The sequence below is a fragment of the Lipomyces oligophaga genome (genome assembly GCF_038497815.1).
Source record: "Lipomyces oligophaga strain CBS 7107 unplaced genomic scaffold V1516scaffold_4, whole genome shotgun sequence".
In the NCBI taxonomy this organism is placed as follows: domain Eukaryota; kingdom Fungi; phylum Ascomycota; class Lipomycetes; order Lipomycetales; family Lipomycetaceae; genus Lipomyces; species [Lipomyces] oligophaga.
The window spans coordinates 1369197-1384957 of NW_027117788.1; the positions used below are offsets into that span (position 1 = coordinate 1369197).

Sequence of the window (15761 nt, forward strand, 5' to 3'; positions counted from 1 at the left end):
GACTACAATTCCGCGCCAGTTTGCTGGATTTCCATGCTATGAGCTCGCTCGCGGCCGAACGTTTGCGCAGATCTCCAGTTCGGTCGGTTGGTCGGCCGCAGCTCTTGCCGCAGGGTAGCGATGCCAGGAGAGTTTTAACGTGCCAGCCGCGTCAGGTCCGCTTCACCGCTCATAGTCTGTCTGCACCATAGATTGAAACTACTCATCAGATAAGGACGGCGGGACGACCATACGGCCAAGAAGAGAAATCTTGCAGCTTTAACGCATTTTCTTTCGCAGAGCAGGTTTCGAAAAGCACGGCGGCATTAAACTGTCCAGTATCATCTGTACTAGCCAGGGTAAAGAATGACGCGTTTATATCTCAGGGCTTGACCGCCGCTCCACATATGCAACCGGCTAAATCAAGCAAGCAACCAGATGATCGGTGGATTTGCATCTGCACGCCGAGTAGTAAGCAGCAAACTCGGAGCTGTGCTTCAAGCTCTATCGAGGTCGCGATGCGACGACATATTGTGCTGCCGCAAGAGATGTCGCCGACGTCACTCTCAATAGCCCTGATCGACTTTGCATTTTAGGAACAAATTGCGCATAGACATCTGAATCGACGAGGAGCGGCTGTGTGGGCCGAACGAGCGCTGGTGGAGCGCTCGTGAACTTGTTTACTTTGAAAATTCGCCCTGTTCTGACCTTGTGACGCTGAAAATACCATACGAGGACAACAAGGACAACGAGGACAACGACAACGACGAGGGTCGCTGCCTGTTCTGATATTTTTAGCAGAATCGCCCATGATGTCTGCCGACATTGCAAGGCACACTGGGACACACGTGGATACGCAGACCTCGACGGCCGCCGACAGCGGACCTGTCATTGAGTAAGTCTGTGGTTGACCACGTTGGCCGCGAACGAAACAATTTCTAGTCCGCGCTGTCACCGGGCAAAATCACGGCGGCACGAGGAACGTCAAAACCGCGCATTTTGAACGGAGATATACGCTGGCACCCGAGAGAAAAAAAAATACAACAAAGAAGGTTGCGCTGAATCCGAGCTGCTGTTGAGTAAAGAGGCTTTTCTCCGCCTGTCTGTGTGCCTGTAGCCGACCCTGTCGGCTCGATCTCCCAGCAGCTGGCTGGCTGGCCAGCCAGCATTTGACCGGTCAATATCAGCCTCCGCTTCCCCTCTTCCAGCTCGACGCCCGGACCGTTATGTAGGTACTTTAAAGTTTGAATTTTGCTGCAGCTAATAGATCAGTACGGGTCATACATAACCTGCGGGTCTAGCCATTTACACTCTAGCAACGAGGCGCTACCGGGCTACTGTCTGGGTATCCACCGGTAGTAATGAAGAGTAAATCTCGATGACACTGTTCGCCTCTTTCAGTGCCACAGTCACCGTGACCGCGACTGTCACCTTTCTAGGCTCTTACTCTCCCGGAAAAAAACTTAGGAGCTGCTACTAATGACTAGTTTCGAAACTAGTGTAGATGGCTAGTGTAGCGGGCCAGTAGAGCCAGTGTAGATACACTGGCTGGAAAGGCCCGCGTTCGCACACTTGCTCTGACAATGTCCCTTGCGACAGACTGCTTCTCAGCAGTGCACCATTTATAGTTCCATCTCACATCAACCGCTGTTCTCCCTCCCCTGATCGAGAGCTCCTCAGGAAACTTCCGCAAGAAACTTCTGCACCCCAAGAGTACTAGCTTCGTCCTTCTGCGGAAGCGCGCTAGACAAACAGAAGGTCGACCGCAGAAATAATGATATAGGCACGCCAGAAGAGCAAACAATAATTCTGTAGCTAGCCTTCATCTCATTGCTGTTTCTTTTTTCTTCAGTCGTTCAGGAAAGACAGTAGTGACATCTTCCTTTCTGCCAACATCACCAACTTCCTCTTGAACCTCGACCAGTTGCACCCTGCGTCATCTGCTCCGTCTAAATTGGGCAAAACAGTGATATTTGGACTGGCGCAACTGCCGGTCTCTGGCAATCCCCCACATTCGCATCTACTTGTCCTTGTCCGTCCTCATCTACTCTTCCTCCCCTTCAAACCTCTATTCCAACTTTTGTTTTTTCTCTTCCTACCTTTTTCTCCAGCTTCTTTGCGCGTCGTTTGGTCCTTATTTTCCTACTCTCTGCGCTTCATCGCACTCGTCCATGACCTCTGCTCTCGCGTCGACTTGCTTACTTCCTCCCAGCAGTGATCTCCAATTATCTTCCTTGCCCTCCGCGTCTTCGCTCGCGACTGCCTCTTTCTCTGCTTTCTCGCTCGCATCTGTTGCCTCAGAGCTTTCGGCCGCCCGTTCAGGTCTGGCTTCCTTCGCGTCTCCTTCGACATCTCACTCCTCCTCCATTCCTTTCGCATTTCCCTCGTCCTCCTTGTCCTCCAGCAGCGGGACCCCCTCTTTCATGTCAAATCCATGCTCTTTCACTCTCGATATAGTCCAGAATCCAGTTCAAGCTCGCGCATCTGGCTGGGGAACTCGAGCTGATGCTCGACGACCAGTAGACCCGCCGCCGGTGATCAACCTATACGTTTATCGGGATGGCGATGATGTGTAAGTCTTTACAGTCCTGAATTGTCAAAATAACTGAAGGGAACTCCTCCATTAATCTCTCTGCAGAACGGCTTGTTGCGCAAACACTTTCATACTTCATGCTTCCTTATATGCTGCGCATATGTCCAGTCTACGACCTCCGCCAGGTGTGATTGCGCCAATCCAGGCTGCTCCGCAAACAACAAATTTAATAGGCAAAACGATTACATCTCTGAATTATATGAAACATCCGCCGCCCGGGCGTGCCTACTTTTTGTTTCAGGACCTGTCAGTACGGCAAGAAGGAACATATCGAATAGTATTTTCTCTGTTTGAGATCTGTGATTCGAGTACTGTATGGAGAGCTCAAGCAGTATCAGACATCTTAACAGTTTACAGTCCCAAACGATTCCCTGGATTAGATGTTTCGTCGGCATTAACACGAGAAATTGCTAGCCAGGGAGGCAAAGTCAGAATAAGAAGGGAAGCTCGTACACGCGCAGTTCGAAGAGCTGTAGCGACGGTATCAGCATCCTCGTCCTCGTCCTCGTCTTCTTCTTCAATCTCATCAGCATCTTCATCAGTCACTAGAACAAGCACGTCTGCCTCCTCATCTTCTTCAATATCTCCAGTCTCTACACTGAAATCGGAGCAACAGCTGCAGACTGGACCGACAATCGAATATTCGCTTATTGATCAGAATAGCGAAGGTCCGGCCAACGGGAATGCCAGCACATCCTACATTCGTCCGAATTATGACTATCTTTATGCGAATACTAGTACAAATAATCCGTGGTATTCCAGTAACTCTGGATCATTAGCTGGAACTGCGGTTCAATCATTTAGTGGGGGGAGTTCAGGTAGTGGGTATTTCGCAGTTGCCGCTTCCACGGCAAACATTCCCTCATCATACTCGTATGAAACAGATGGTGGAGTTCTAGGAACAACGCCGACCGGGCTGAACACAGAATCTGCATTATCTCACTCAATGGCTTCCCAGCACGCAATCCCATTGGGTGGGGTAGACTCAGAGAATACAATAGCAGGCACGAAAAGTACTCCGCGATTCACAAACATCATGGGATCTGGGCAATCACTGGCTCCTATGCCAACCTCCGGTATGAGCGTTGCACCACAACAGGCATTGCCTCTGAATCCTTTGCGGCAAAACATTCAACCTGGAGTTCGAAATCCGTCTAATAATAATTTTAATCTTCCTTTACCAGTTATGACTACAGGCGCAGGCGCAAGTTCAAATGTACGGACTACAATGGAATCTACGCGAGAATTTAACAACACACATATGGGCAGTGGAGCAACTGTCAGCGAAACTGCGATACTTGAACCGAAATCTACAAGATCTTCGAACTATCCAGGAACATTGGGAAATGGGATAATTTCATCGGGCTCAGGGGAAATCGAAAATATAAGTGCAGAAAGTGGTGCTAATATCAATAATAATGCGGCAAGTGGGACGACAGCTTCGCCAGCCCCTACTGCGACCGCAATGCGATCGTCTGTGTCGGCCACTACGTACGACTCTGCTGGTTCATATTCAGGGCAATCTGCTTCGGAAGCAGCAGGATTGATATACCGGAGGCCTTGGTCTAATACAGGCTTGCTTTCCGGGGATCTTAGTGGCCATGTACCCTCAGCGTTGCCTGACTTAGCAGCCCCGCGATTCCAACAGGGTGTTACAGCGATAGGATCGGGGATGGAATCAAGTATTGCATCGACTCTTGTCGGAACAGAAATTGGAGGTGGTATGAAGGGAACGCTGATAGATGCTTATGGGCGTGATATGTTTGCTGCGAATGCCACGTCGCTGGATTACCGACGGCAACCGCAGCAACAGCAGCCACAGCAATACGGCATGTACGACGAAAATAGCAAGTATGGCTAAAACAGAGCAGAAAAAGGTATGAAATTAATAGATTGATTCTAAATTTTGAGGAGGTGTTGGGGAGGGGGTAATTTCGTTGTTTTTATGTAGGATAGATATGAATGGAACATTAGGGGGTTGCTAAATGGACGAAACGGGTAAAAACAGAGGCAGTGAAGGTGAGCAGAGCGCGACTGCAGTAGAAAAAAAGCAAACGCAAAGGCAAGAGCGCTTGTGAAAGCCTGATATGAAAACCCCGAAACAGAGCATTCTAAATGTCCTTGTCGTGATAAAAATGTTTGCAATCAAGTAAGTAGCAGATAGAAAGTGCATGCAATCAATCTTTTATGTACGTGCTCCAAGCAAGGATATAGTTTTGTAATCACGGCGGGAGGAGAGAGGTTGCGTACGTATTCTCGGGTCAGCTGCCCTGCGGCCCCTTCGCCGTCCGTTCCCACACAGTGTGCCAGTTGTTTAATTACGTCGCTCTCCGAGAGATTTAAGCCGGTCGTATAAACAGAGAGCTCGTCTAAAGCAGACGACCAACGAAAATACGTCGCAGAAGACTCATGCTACGGGCTGGCCGATAGAGATCTTGTGGAGTGAGACACACCAGCAAATCTCTGAACGGTTTGCGAACCAAGATTTGATGACAATCTGAGTAGCGTTTATCCCGAATCTTGTTTCCGCGCTCTCTCTGCTAATAGGGCGAGAAAAGGGAACGCGAGAATGTTGACAGATATGATGGATGAATGAATAGGTTCGAGTTCCTATCGGGACTGTCGCATTGAGCCGGCAGATTCGGCCTGACCTATAGCTGAAATGCAAGCCTACAGAGTCACTTAGTTTGCTCTATTCTATTGAAAGCAGCTTCATAGCTCTGGCGCTTTCATTTCTTTTTTTCTGCTTTTTCTGCTTTTTTCTGTTTTTTTTTTCTGTTTTTCTCTGCCCTCTCTCTGCTCTTTTTGCTCATTGTCTTTGTTTTTTTCTGGTATACTTTTGAGTTTGTTTAAATCGTCTGGCCGCTCCGCCTCAGCTTCGCTCCCCGAATTCTCTGCCCCCAGCAGCGCAGCAGCAGCTATTCTTGCTGCTGCTGCTGCTGTTCCTGAGCTTGTCGGCCGCGCTTTTTGTTCGTTCTCTCTACAGTGAAACCATTTTTGACGCTCTTATCCGCCGCCATGACCTCGGTTTGCTGTCCACAGAATCCGGCAAATGCCTATACAGCACAAAGTGTCTCTATCAGCTGAAGCTTGTCGTGTGCTTCGTCACAAATTACCTATATTGGCCAAAAAAGCGACAAGTTGTAAACCATTAAACTATTCATCCACAGTGTTGCCTTGCCTCGATTTGGTATAACCCACGGCCGACGGAGATAAAGTTCATACGGTTTCTCTAGCGGGGCTGGGCCACGAACGCAAGGGCGCGGGTCAGCAACTGCGTAGCCTCCGGGGTAGCCCTTTTTCGCATGCCCCCTCTGTGACAGCTCTTACTCCTCGCAAGAGTCAGGCCGGTGCATGCGCGCAAGCCAAAAGAAGAAGGAGAACGCACACAGTCAACGACCGGCCCAGAAACTGGGATCTGGCCACAGCCAGAACTCTGAAAATAAAAAGGATGCGAACAGACTAGAGTACTGAGGCTTTCAGCAGAATGCCCTCTTGGTTCTTTCCCTCGTTCTTCTCACATACTACTCGTATTGTAACAGAAAAAAACGCTTGTATTTCCAGCCTGGTGATCCACTTTCCATACTGGTGATGATTCAGAGCGTTATTCGTCAACTCGCTAGGAAGCCCTGGCTGCTCGACCTAGTTTACATTAAACCTATTTTGTTGGTAATCAAAACGGCTACACTATCGAACCCTCAACCGCCTCGCGCTGCTCAGCGCTAGCTCGCACCTTGCCTGTCAGCACAGACTCGTTGCCTAGTTGGTACTGTATTTATGCTATCTCTCTCTAGCGCAGTCCACAAATCGGTCTGGTTTTTTCGTTTTTTTCGGCAGACTGTAGCGCACGCTTTATATCATGATCATCGGCATTCATTTTCTATACATCTCGTCAGAGGAGTCCTGTAATTATTCGGGGACCGCCCTGAGAAATTCGACCGTCTGATTTCGCGGAATAAGCTTAATTGGATCCTATCTCCGTCTTAAGGCTTGATTCCGTCATCCTTTGCATATACTGCGCATGCCCGCGCACGTACGCCGATATCCGATCTGATTCCAAGACTGAGAGAAAAAAATAGAACGCAAGTTGAAAAATCTCCTCCTCTATATACTATGCCTGCAACACCTATCATCTCAACAATGGTGAAACTGCCAAAATTCTGATTTCTGGAATATTCTCTACTGTCTTTCCATCAATGTTAAATCCCAAGCTACCCATATTTTTGGGTCTCCTTTTGGGTTCTTAGGCTTCTGGATTTTTTGAGTTTTGGCGATTGTTTTCCACGCTTTGTTCGCCCTGTTAGGCGCTAATTGGGCTGGATCCACAAATTTTGTTTGTCTCAGCCCTTTACTTTAGTCTTATAAAAAGCAAAATTAAGTAGTAAATAAGACAACATGAGCACTTTTTGTTTTTTAGCAAACCAGGTCTGATGCAGCCAGCCGACTGGCGAAGACCTTGTTCCTATTACTCGGACAATGTACTCCCTTTGTTCCGACTCATGTTTCTCGGTTTGCTCCTCCACTCCATCCGAATGGGGTGGCTGCGATATCAGACACCGGTCGATCGACCCCCAATACAAGGTAGTGCGGTCCTCCTTTCTATTTCTCTTGTTCTCAGCTAACAGATGCTGATATCGGGCTAGCCGTGTCATATTCAGAATAAGTTCTTTTTTTCCTTTTATTCAGCTGTTAGCAGCTAATGCAATATCTATTAGAGTGCCAAAATAAATTAGTACAATACCCATATTGCTGCTACTCATGCAGTGAGCCGAAAAGACAGAGCTACCGGTACTGATCGCCCTGAATCCGTATCGTGTTTGCCGGGTACGATGCCCTTCAAGCAACATCGAAAGAGTCTGCAGCCAGCCAGTAACCAGGTACAAAACATCTTCGTCGTCCGTCTCACTGGCTCATCTACCACGATTCTGCAGTTTGCTGGCTCGACCGCTTCTAGCCTTCTCTAAGCTAGCTTAGAATTCCGCTGGAAATGGCGCGTTCAATGGCTGTCAGTTTTTCGTGGTCGAACAGATAACTCGAATTACTGTCCCGCAGCTCTGTATGCAGTTGCGCTACATGGATCGACAGGAAAGCATAATCCCCTCTGTTCTGGATCTTTGACCCCTCTCACTGGATTAGATTGATTGTATATGCGCTAAATGCCAGACCAAGTCCTGAACATGTTCATCTAAACTTAGATTGATCGTTCTGTGCGAAAATCCAGTTTCCCAGCATGCCTACAATATTCTCACACTTTGCTTTCTATCGAGGACTATCACATTCTTGGCCGCTCTACTCCTATCAATGGCAGGAATTTGTTACCACTAAACCCATTAATTCTCCTGACTTGCTGGAACTGAGCTCGATTCTTTGAGAACCGATTCTGCATCCCAGAATTCCACTTTCCGAAACTTTTCTTCAAGACAGCGCATAGCCATAAATTGAAAAACACAGAAGCTCTACAACTGATTACAATAAAAAAAACGTATTGATTATTCATATAACATATGCTAAACCCATAAATTAAACCTTAAGACAAAATCATCAAAGCTATGATCTAGATGATCCTACAATATAGCCTGAGCTATTCTTCCCAGCTTGGTCTTTGCAGGAGCCGGCTGGATGTCTATTTCCGGACCCGGTATATTTGAATACATATCCATATCGCGAGCCTTCCAAAACCCTTTACGTCCTGTCCAGAGATAATGGCCCAGGAACAGAAGTAAGACAATCGGAATGTTGATATACGCAATAAAAAAGTCAGACGTATTCCACGATCCACGGATGAACACGGCGTATCCGTTGAACAAAACGATCAAAAAGCACCAGAAAATAGCCCAATAAGCTGGGAATGGCTGGAAGCGGTTGTAGAAAAACGCTTTCTTGCGGTCAATATCATGAGCTTCACAACCCGCTTTGAACCGCAGAAACGCAAAGCAGATCGTGCCCCAGCAAATGAATGTTGCAATCGAAGTCAAGTTCGACAGCCAGTTCAAGACGGTCTGCGCACCATCTGACAAACACATATATGAAAGCAGCACGAAAACGGCCGAGCTGGTCAGCGCAACAACCGGAAGACCGTTCGACAACGTTTTTGCAAAAATCCGAGGGGCTTGTCCTCGAAGTGCAAGCCCATATAACATACGCGACGCATTGTACAAGATCGAGTTCGCTGCTGAAAATGCCGAGGACAAAACGCCGGCGTTAATAATGGAAGGAAGAACAGAAATACCAGCTCGGTTGAAAGCAATAACGAAAGGCGAGGCAGCGGCTCCTTGTCCGGTAGAGTTCAATAAAAGAGGATCGTTGTAGGGCACAAGCATGCCTACAATCAGGATCCCACACACATAAAAGAACAAGATGCGATAGAACAGCAATCTCGCGGCCTTCTTCATATTATGGCGAGGATTTTGTACTTCGGCTGCAGTTAGTGCAAGCGCTTCGACTCCTGAAAATGAAAATGCCGCTTGTAACAGAGTTGTGAACCAGCCGGTGAATTTGCCTACATCTCCCGAGACAGGATAGGGGGCAAAAGCACCAGGATTCTTCCAGTAGCGGAATCCAATGCGATCATGATCGGGTCCGCCACCCAGATCAACAACAAGGCCAGCGATGATAAGTCCAATGATCAATGCGATCTTAATCATCGCAAAGAAAAATTCGGACTCACCAAACCAGCGAGCTCCGAAATAATTGATCGAACAGCAGACAATCGAGAGGGCTGTGATATATCCAATAAGATGAGAACGGGGAATATCATTAGTAACCTTATCAATATCCCAGAAACCAATGATAATCGATGCGGAAACAATTTCAGTGGGAAGCGAAACCACAGCAGAATACCATTGCATATATCCCAATGCGAAGCCTACGGATGGGTGGATGAATCGTTCAGAGTAATGAATATATCCCCCAGAAATAGGCGCATAACACATCATTTCGGCCTGACTTCGTTAATAAGCTCGTTCTATGTTGCTGTTTATAACTCCGTTTAACATCGGGCTTACCAAACTCTGAATCATGGCCCATACTATAGAGCCAATCAATAGATAAGCAATTAAGGCTCCAGCAGGACCTGCGTGAGAAATAGCCTTGCCAGAAGCCAAGAAAAGGCCGGTTCCTAGAGTTCCGGCCAGAGCAATCATCTGAATATGACGCTGCTGCATTTTCCGTTGGAGTCCGTCAACTAGCTTGGTGTTGACGTCCATTTTGACATCATCAATGGAATCACCAGCTTCAACGTCTACAGACGTAGTCTTCTCGAAGGGAGTCTCCTTCTCGTAGGATCCGATTGTGGTCTCCATGTTCAAAATGATATTTTCAAGTAGGAACTGAAAAAACGATATTAAAGAGCCAAAAGTTTATATGACAGTAATTAATGATTGTATGATATACAATACTAACAGTGCTGGCACTACAAGCAGCAAGACAAGAAAAATCCTGTGGACACGGGGGAGGAAATAGGTCAATATATAGGTTATCATCACACAGGGGAGACTCGGACAGGGAAGATTTGTCGTGGTGACAATATTTGGTAGGGGAGATAGCTGATCTGCACGGCGGCATCCACATGGCATTGTATCGTAGGAGAATCACCAGCGCTCACATGATGAGATCAGCACGAAACAAGCTGAAAGCAAACTTTCTTTTGACCATCTTTGTCTCGCCTAAATCAACAGAAAGATTTTTTCTTCATAATTCGCACGCGAGTATACATGCAGCCGCCCAAAGTCATCGCTTCAAGGATAACGATACGGGTATAGTCAGTAGAGCCTCGTTGATTCACGCCCCGTTGCGCATCATCGTTGAAGGTATAGCAATCTTAATACTACAGAGGTAACTCTGCAAACTGTAACTACCGTAAAACAAAAAAAATACCACATATGTTCTCATTTTCCGGGACACTAGCTGTTGGAAATCCGATCGATCAGTCTTCAGCTGATAAGAAAATATCTCTGGACCTTGATTTACCCAGCAGTCTGAGACCATTCAACCGCACTATATCGAGCAAGGCAACAATTTTTCGTAAAGGGTATAATTTTATCTGCGTATCGGTAATGCAATACCGTCCGGCAAATGACGAGCTGCGCATGGCTTCTGATAGAATTTGAACCATGGGCTGCATCCAAAATCCGGCAATCAGTCGTCAGGACTCGGACATGTCTTGGTGCTAACGCTCGATGAGGAGATTTTATTTCGGCGATCGCCGTAACTACTCCTCAAAAGGTGATTTTTATCCGTTTTCCAGGCAGATGATTGAGATGTCATGAAACGCAACCAACAGAAGGTTGCACCACCACCCCTTAAGCTAGATTGCTTCAAAGCCCTATCCATAGAAAAGCATCAAGCCTTCGGAGAGAAAAATCGTGATGTAACGGCTTCGCTGGGTTGAGCAGAGGGCCGCAGTAAAATTTTTTATTTTCGTCTTCCATTTCGGATTGACAATACAATTCTACCTACTTCAATGATGCAATATCGTGAAGAATAATGATTTCAAACCGCTCGGTCGAAACGAAAGCCATAGAAACACCATAGAAACAAACACAATAGTAAAAACGTCACAATAGTGGATAGGGCGGCAGCATCGATTCGATCTCATCGGCTCTTAGCATACGGCACAGACGCATCCTTGGCGCAATTCCTTGTCCCGTGCGTCTCCGGTTCCCTGACGACGTCTATCTGTCTGCGCGCTGTCCATTTTCTTGTACTCTTTGACTGGCTGAGTGCGATAAGAGTTCTCGGATCCTTTCTACGAATTAGATATAAAACTTGAGCTCTTACGTCCTCTGCGTATCCTCTTCTCAGCTTATCGTTTGACCACGAAACTGATTATAAATATTTTGGGATTCTGGATGGATGCGGCACTATCGCCGCTCTTGAGCCACATCAGCCTCCGCTGATTTCAGGTCCTCTATCATAAGTTTTACTCTTTCCTACTTGGCTGCTTGTGCGCCACTGCCTTTGTGCTCAGTTTCTGGTCTGCCTTCCGTCGTTCTGCTGAGATGCTTGTTTTCTCGGCTTCTGTTCGTCTACTCAGCTTCATGCTAGGCTTGCTTGCAAAATATCCCTGATATTCAGATCTAAATTGAAGTTTTGGTGCTGGTTCATTGCTTTAACTTGAACTTCCACTCAGTATCACCAAGTCATATCTGTCGACGTAGCTGAATTGCGTTCACTAATCTCGGAGTATTCGCTAAGCCATTTTCGTTCACTTGCCCACTGACGCTTGCCCACAGCATCCGTTGACTCTCTCCTGTCTCACAGCCGCATACGCCAATGCCTTGCAAATATCCATCCGGGATCATCAATCCCTGGTGGCAGTCAATTTGCGAAGATCAAGTATAATTCGCCTGTAGTCCTCATTCAGTTATGAACTCCTATACTGATTTAGTCGTTTCTTCACCCATCTTAGGGAATGAATCTAATTATTGACGAAATATAAACTGGTTTTATCTGTCTACGCTGTCTCTATTGCAAATCTATATCGTTCGACTTCCTACTGAGTGTCTGCTAGATCCAAGTTCGTCAGGAGGGCCGAAGTAGAAAATCATATGCTTCATCAATTCCCAACGCACAAAACCTCTAGAAACTTATTTTACTCGGCAATAGGTATAGATTCACATTTGTATTACCCTTACTTCGTAGATCTACGAATAGGTTATGTTGTAGCATTGTTTGTAAAATATGATATCGACAACTTTCTCCATCTGACACTATTTCAATTTAGTGTTTACCTATTATGTCATTTCTACTTTCAAATTGGCAGATCCATGTTACCTGTGTTGTGCATTTCGACTGCCATCTCCTACAAGATTTTTTTCGCCCAAAAGCCTAACTCCAGCAATAATCGGCTGCTATCATTTTCTGCTCCTGCTGAGAGCATTCTTCGATTACAACTTCTTACGCGTCAGTATGTCTTTCAGCTCAGCTTATCCGAATAGTTTGTAAGACTTGTTGCGTCGTTTATTTATAGAACACTATACTATAATCTGAATTTCACCAAACTCTAGGATAATCTTTGCATAGAATCCTGTCGTGATTATCAGCCATCCTTCTGTCAAATCGTCAGTATCAAGGAACATCAACGCTGGTGCGGTATATCAGGATCGTGGTGATGCAAACTCAGGTCATACATGAATGCAGACAGCCTTTCGATCGCGACAGAATCCATTGAGGGCTCTGAACTTCTCTTGTATCAAGTTGAAGCTACAATAGCGGCTCGACTGAATACGAAAATCATGCCACTGATTCACTAATTAATAATTAAAACTATAAAGCCATCGTACATGATCATTTTACTAGTTGATTTAAAAATTTTGCATAGCAAGAATAGACAGTATTTCCCGCTATGAATAAATAAAATACTTCGTTAAAAATAAAAGGAATTCTTCGATACCGGGAATCGAACCCGGAACTGCCCGGTGAAAGCGGACCGTGCTAACCGTTACACTATATCGAATTCATATAAGAATATGCATCACATAACATTAATAACCCACTTTTCTATTTCGATTCAGTTCTTCTAATTGTGTGCGTATTAGATGCAAATCTAAAATCAACAAAATTCTGGATTCTTCTGTAACTTGGGTTCGATTTGAAGCTTGATGTCTTAAACTGCTTGCTTGGGAAGAATGGCTGCCGAGTGCTCATTTTCATTTCAGCAAGAAAGCCCCAAACAGATATGTGTTCAAGGTTTTAGCCTAAACTAGCTGTTGCCTGCATGAAAAGTTTCCTCCCAGCTCCAAATAATTCGTTTTAGTTACTGTTCCACTGAAGAAAATCAGAAACGGCAAAAGAGCTTGGATTAAGATCTTTCAGAATAAAACCTAGGTATTGCTAGGCAGGCCTCAAGCTAGAGGAGGATCATGTCAGGCCTTTTATTTTTGCGCTCACGAGGTCAGCGGCGGAGCCTTTATTTTCTTGTTCAGAGCAGATGTTTCAGCAGAACTCAGTTGTCTCGAGGCGATTTTCAAACCAAGCAACATTATCAGTCTGCACGAGATGGAAGGCTAGACAATTCATCTTCTACACACCATAAAAGTAGGTCAAGGTCACAGGCACGAAATAAGACGATTCGGCCCAAGCACAGTGATGTGTTGAATTCGACTTCCACGCGAAAGGGTATTGCTTTATTTTTTTTATTTTGATTTGACGATCATCCGTATCTAATTCAAGCAGATTATCCCTTAAATTTCAAACTTTCAGAAAGAGATTCCGAATGGAAACTAAGAAATACTGCAGTTTCAGAAAAGCCTACCGTTACTGAGCCGGTCAGTATGTTGCAAAGCGAAAACTCGACTATATTGAATGAACTTCCCAAACTTCAAATCATTCCTCCGTTAGACGACATCAAGCCTCCCAAGTTGGCTCATGGGCTTGACCGCGTTCTATTCAATCCAGGAGTTCAAGTAATGCAGGATATGCGAACGGGCGTTAATAACTTTCCTGCTGATTTAGCAAAAGTAATGAGTGTGAGCGAATTTGATTATTCGGCTCTGCCTCCTTACCAGCGAGCTTCTCGTGATTCCACTTTACAGGAGCTTGCGTCACGATACGAGAAAAAATATTACAGTAGCACATCTAATATGGTTTCGCTGCTTGCGCATTTTCATTTTTTAATTTCCAGATGGCGTGAGCCGATGGTTAACACATTTTCAATGACAACATATAAGCACAATACCAAATTTGGTAGAGCTTCCAAAAAGCCAGCCTCGATTCTTATGATCTACAACCCTGAGACAGACACCTATGCAATTGATACAGATAAAACTCTAGACGAAGAGAATATATTGCTATGGCTTGGAAAATCTATGGAGAAGCAATTAGTCCATGAAAGCAGTCTATACGAGAATTTTCGACGTGGGAAGACTGCTTTGCTTCCAAAAGAAGTACTTGATGAGGATGAAGCTTACCATTACACGGGATACAAAAGTTTTCTAATTCGTTCGCAGCAGGATTGCTTTGATCCTCGACTTCCCGGGGAGGGAACATTTGATTTAAAGACCCGAGCAGTTAGCTCAGTACGCTACGACTTGGACCATATACATAAAGTAGGATATTCGAATTATTTGTTACGCGCAATCCAAGGGAAGCATGAATCTTTTGAAAGTGAATTCTTGGACCTGACTCGGACCACAATGCTCAAGTACTTGTTACAAGTACGGTTGGGTCGTATGGATGGTATTTTTGTTGCGTATCATAACATTGCAAGATATTTCGGATTCCAATACGTTTCACGAGACGAGATGGAGGCAATAATTCATGGACCTAACTATCAACGGATTGCCACGAAGGAGCTCAAGGCCAGTTTAGAGATCTTAGATGATCTGTTCACGCGGATAACTGAAAAATATCCGAAAACGTCGGTTCATCTATTTGTCAATACACCAGAACCGGAGCCATTTATGAATGTTGTTGTGAAACCATTGTCTCCGGAACGTGCAAGAGAAATTCAAGCTTTTGTGAAAAGTGGTTCCTGGACTTTGGAGCGCGTCCTGGAAGAGGCCAAGATTATCGAAGACCAGATTGAAAAATTGCCTTCGGAAGCACAGAATATTGGTCCTTCCACGCATGAGCCACTAAATTCTGAAGATGAATTTAACCCCAGCTCTCCATTTGATATTGCCGATGCTGATGTTGCTAGTCGAGTGATTTCACATAGTTATGAGGGGCTAGGTAGTTTAGTTCGAGGGGATGACAAGGTTACGGTTTACTCAATATTAGTATCCAATATTATTAATAATGTTGCAATCTCTGATTTTGAAAGTCCATCGCCCAATATTGGGGAAGAATGGAAGATCCAGTTTTCGATTTCAGATAATGGAACATTCCCAGTCGACCAATCTGCGGAACACTTAAATATATTACGAGAATTAACTGGACTGCGCCACAATTTTTCAGATATTGAGAGACGATCTATCGCAAAAAATAGTACGAATATGAAAAAGCTAATGGACGCTCGAGATGAGTTAGAACTATTAGGTCCAGATGAATCTGAAGATATTCGGTCCAAATTAAGGCAAGAAATTTTGCAGCTAGAGCTTCTATTAGGTTTAAACAAGGCAAGCCAAATGGAAGAAGAATATGAAATTATTTCTGAGCGGACTGCATAGATGGATTAAAATTGTGTTCGATTGTAAATAGTTAATGAATATTAGTATTGTACCTTCATCCATATGTGGTAGGAAGTCGA

At 45.3% G+C, this 15761-nt stretch overlaps 3 protein-coding genes and 1 non-coding gene across 4 annotated transcripts; 2 read left to right on the forward strand and 2 right to left on the reverse strand.

Moving 5' to 3' along the window:
- Nucleotides 1-2150: 2150 nt before the first annotated feature.
- On the forward strand, nt 2151-4433 carry V1516DRAFT_664593 (velvet factor-domain-containing protein; the record flags this gene model as incomplete). Its single annotated transcript, XM_066920609.1, has 2 exons — nt 2151-2551; nt 2618-4433. The coding sequence occupies 2 exons, from the start codon at nt 2151-2153 to the stop codon at nt 4431-4433; spliced, it is 2217 nt and encodes a 738-aa protein (XP_066777672.1).
- Nucleotides 4434-8136: 3703 nt separating this feature from the next.
- V1516DRAFT_624185 (amino acid permease/ SLC12A domain-containing protein) lies at nt 8137-9735 on the reverse strand (the record flags this gene model as incomplete). The annotated part of the gene is made up of 2 exons (XM_066919648.1): nt 8137-9513; nt 9577-9735. 2 exons carry the CDS (start codon nt 9733-9735, stop codon nt 8137-8139), a joined length of 1536 nt encoding a protein of 511 aa, XP_066777673.1.
- A 3221-nt stretch (nt 9736-12956) lies between these two features.
- V1516DRAFT_t43 lies at nt 12957-13028 on the reverse strand. Its single transcript has one exon. It is a non-coding gene; the product is annotated as a tRNA-Glu (tRNA).
- A 68-nt stretch (nt 13029-13096) lies between these two features.
- V1516DRAFT_651776 (mitochondrial protein Pet127-domain-containing protein) lies at nt 13097-15739 on the forward strand. The gene is made up of 2 exons (XM_066920266.1): nt 13097-13690; nt 13748-15739. The coding sequence occupies exons 1-2, from the start codon at nt 13435-13437 to the stop codon at nt 15679-15681; spliced, it is 2190 nt and encodes a 729-aa protein (XP_066777674.1). The 5' UTR covers nt 13097-13434; the 3' UTR covers nt 15682-15739.
- The last annotated feature ends 22 nt before the right edge of the window (nt 15740-15761 follow it).

Bases quoted from the DNA above. Each gene is read 5' to 3' on its own strand.
- V1516DRAFT_651776 (XM_066920266.1), top strand. From the start codon at position 13,435: ATGTCAGGCCTTTTATTTTTGCGCTCACGAGGTCAGCGGCGGAGCCTT. The intron at 13,691-13,747 runs GTATTGCTTTAT...TAATTCAAGCAG, and splicing joins TTCGACTTCCACGCGAAAGG to ATTATCCCTTAAATTTCAAA.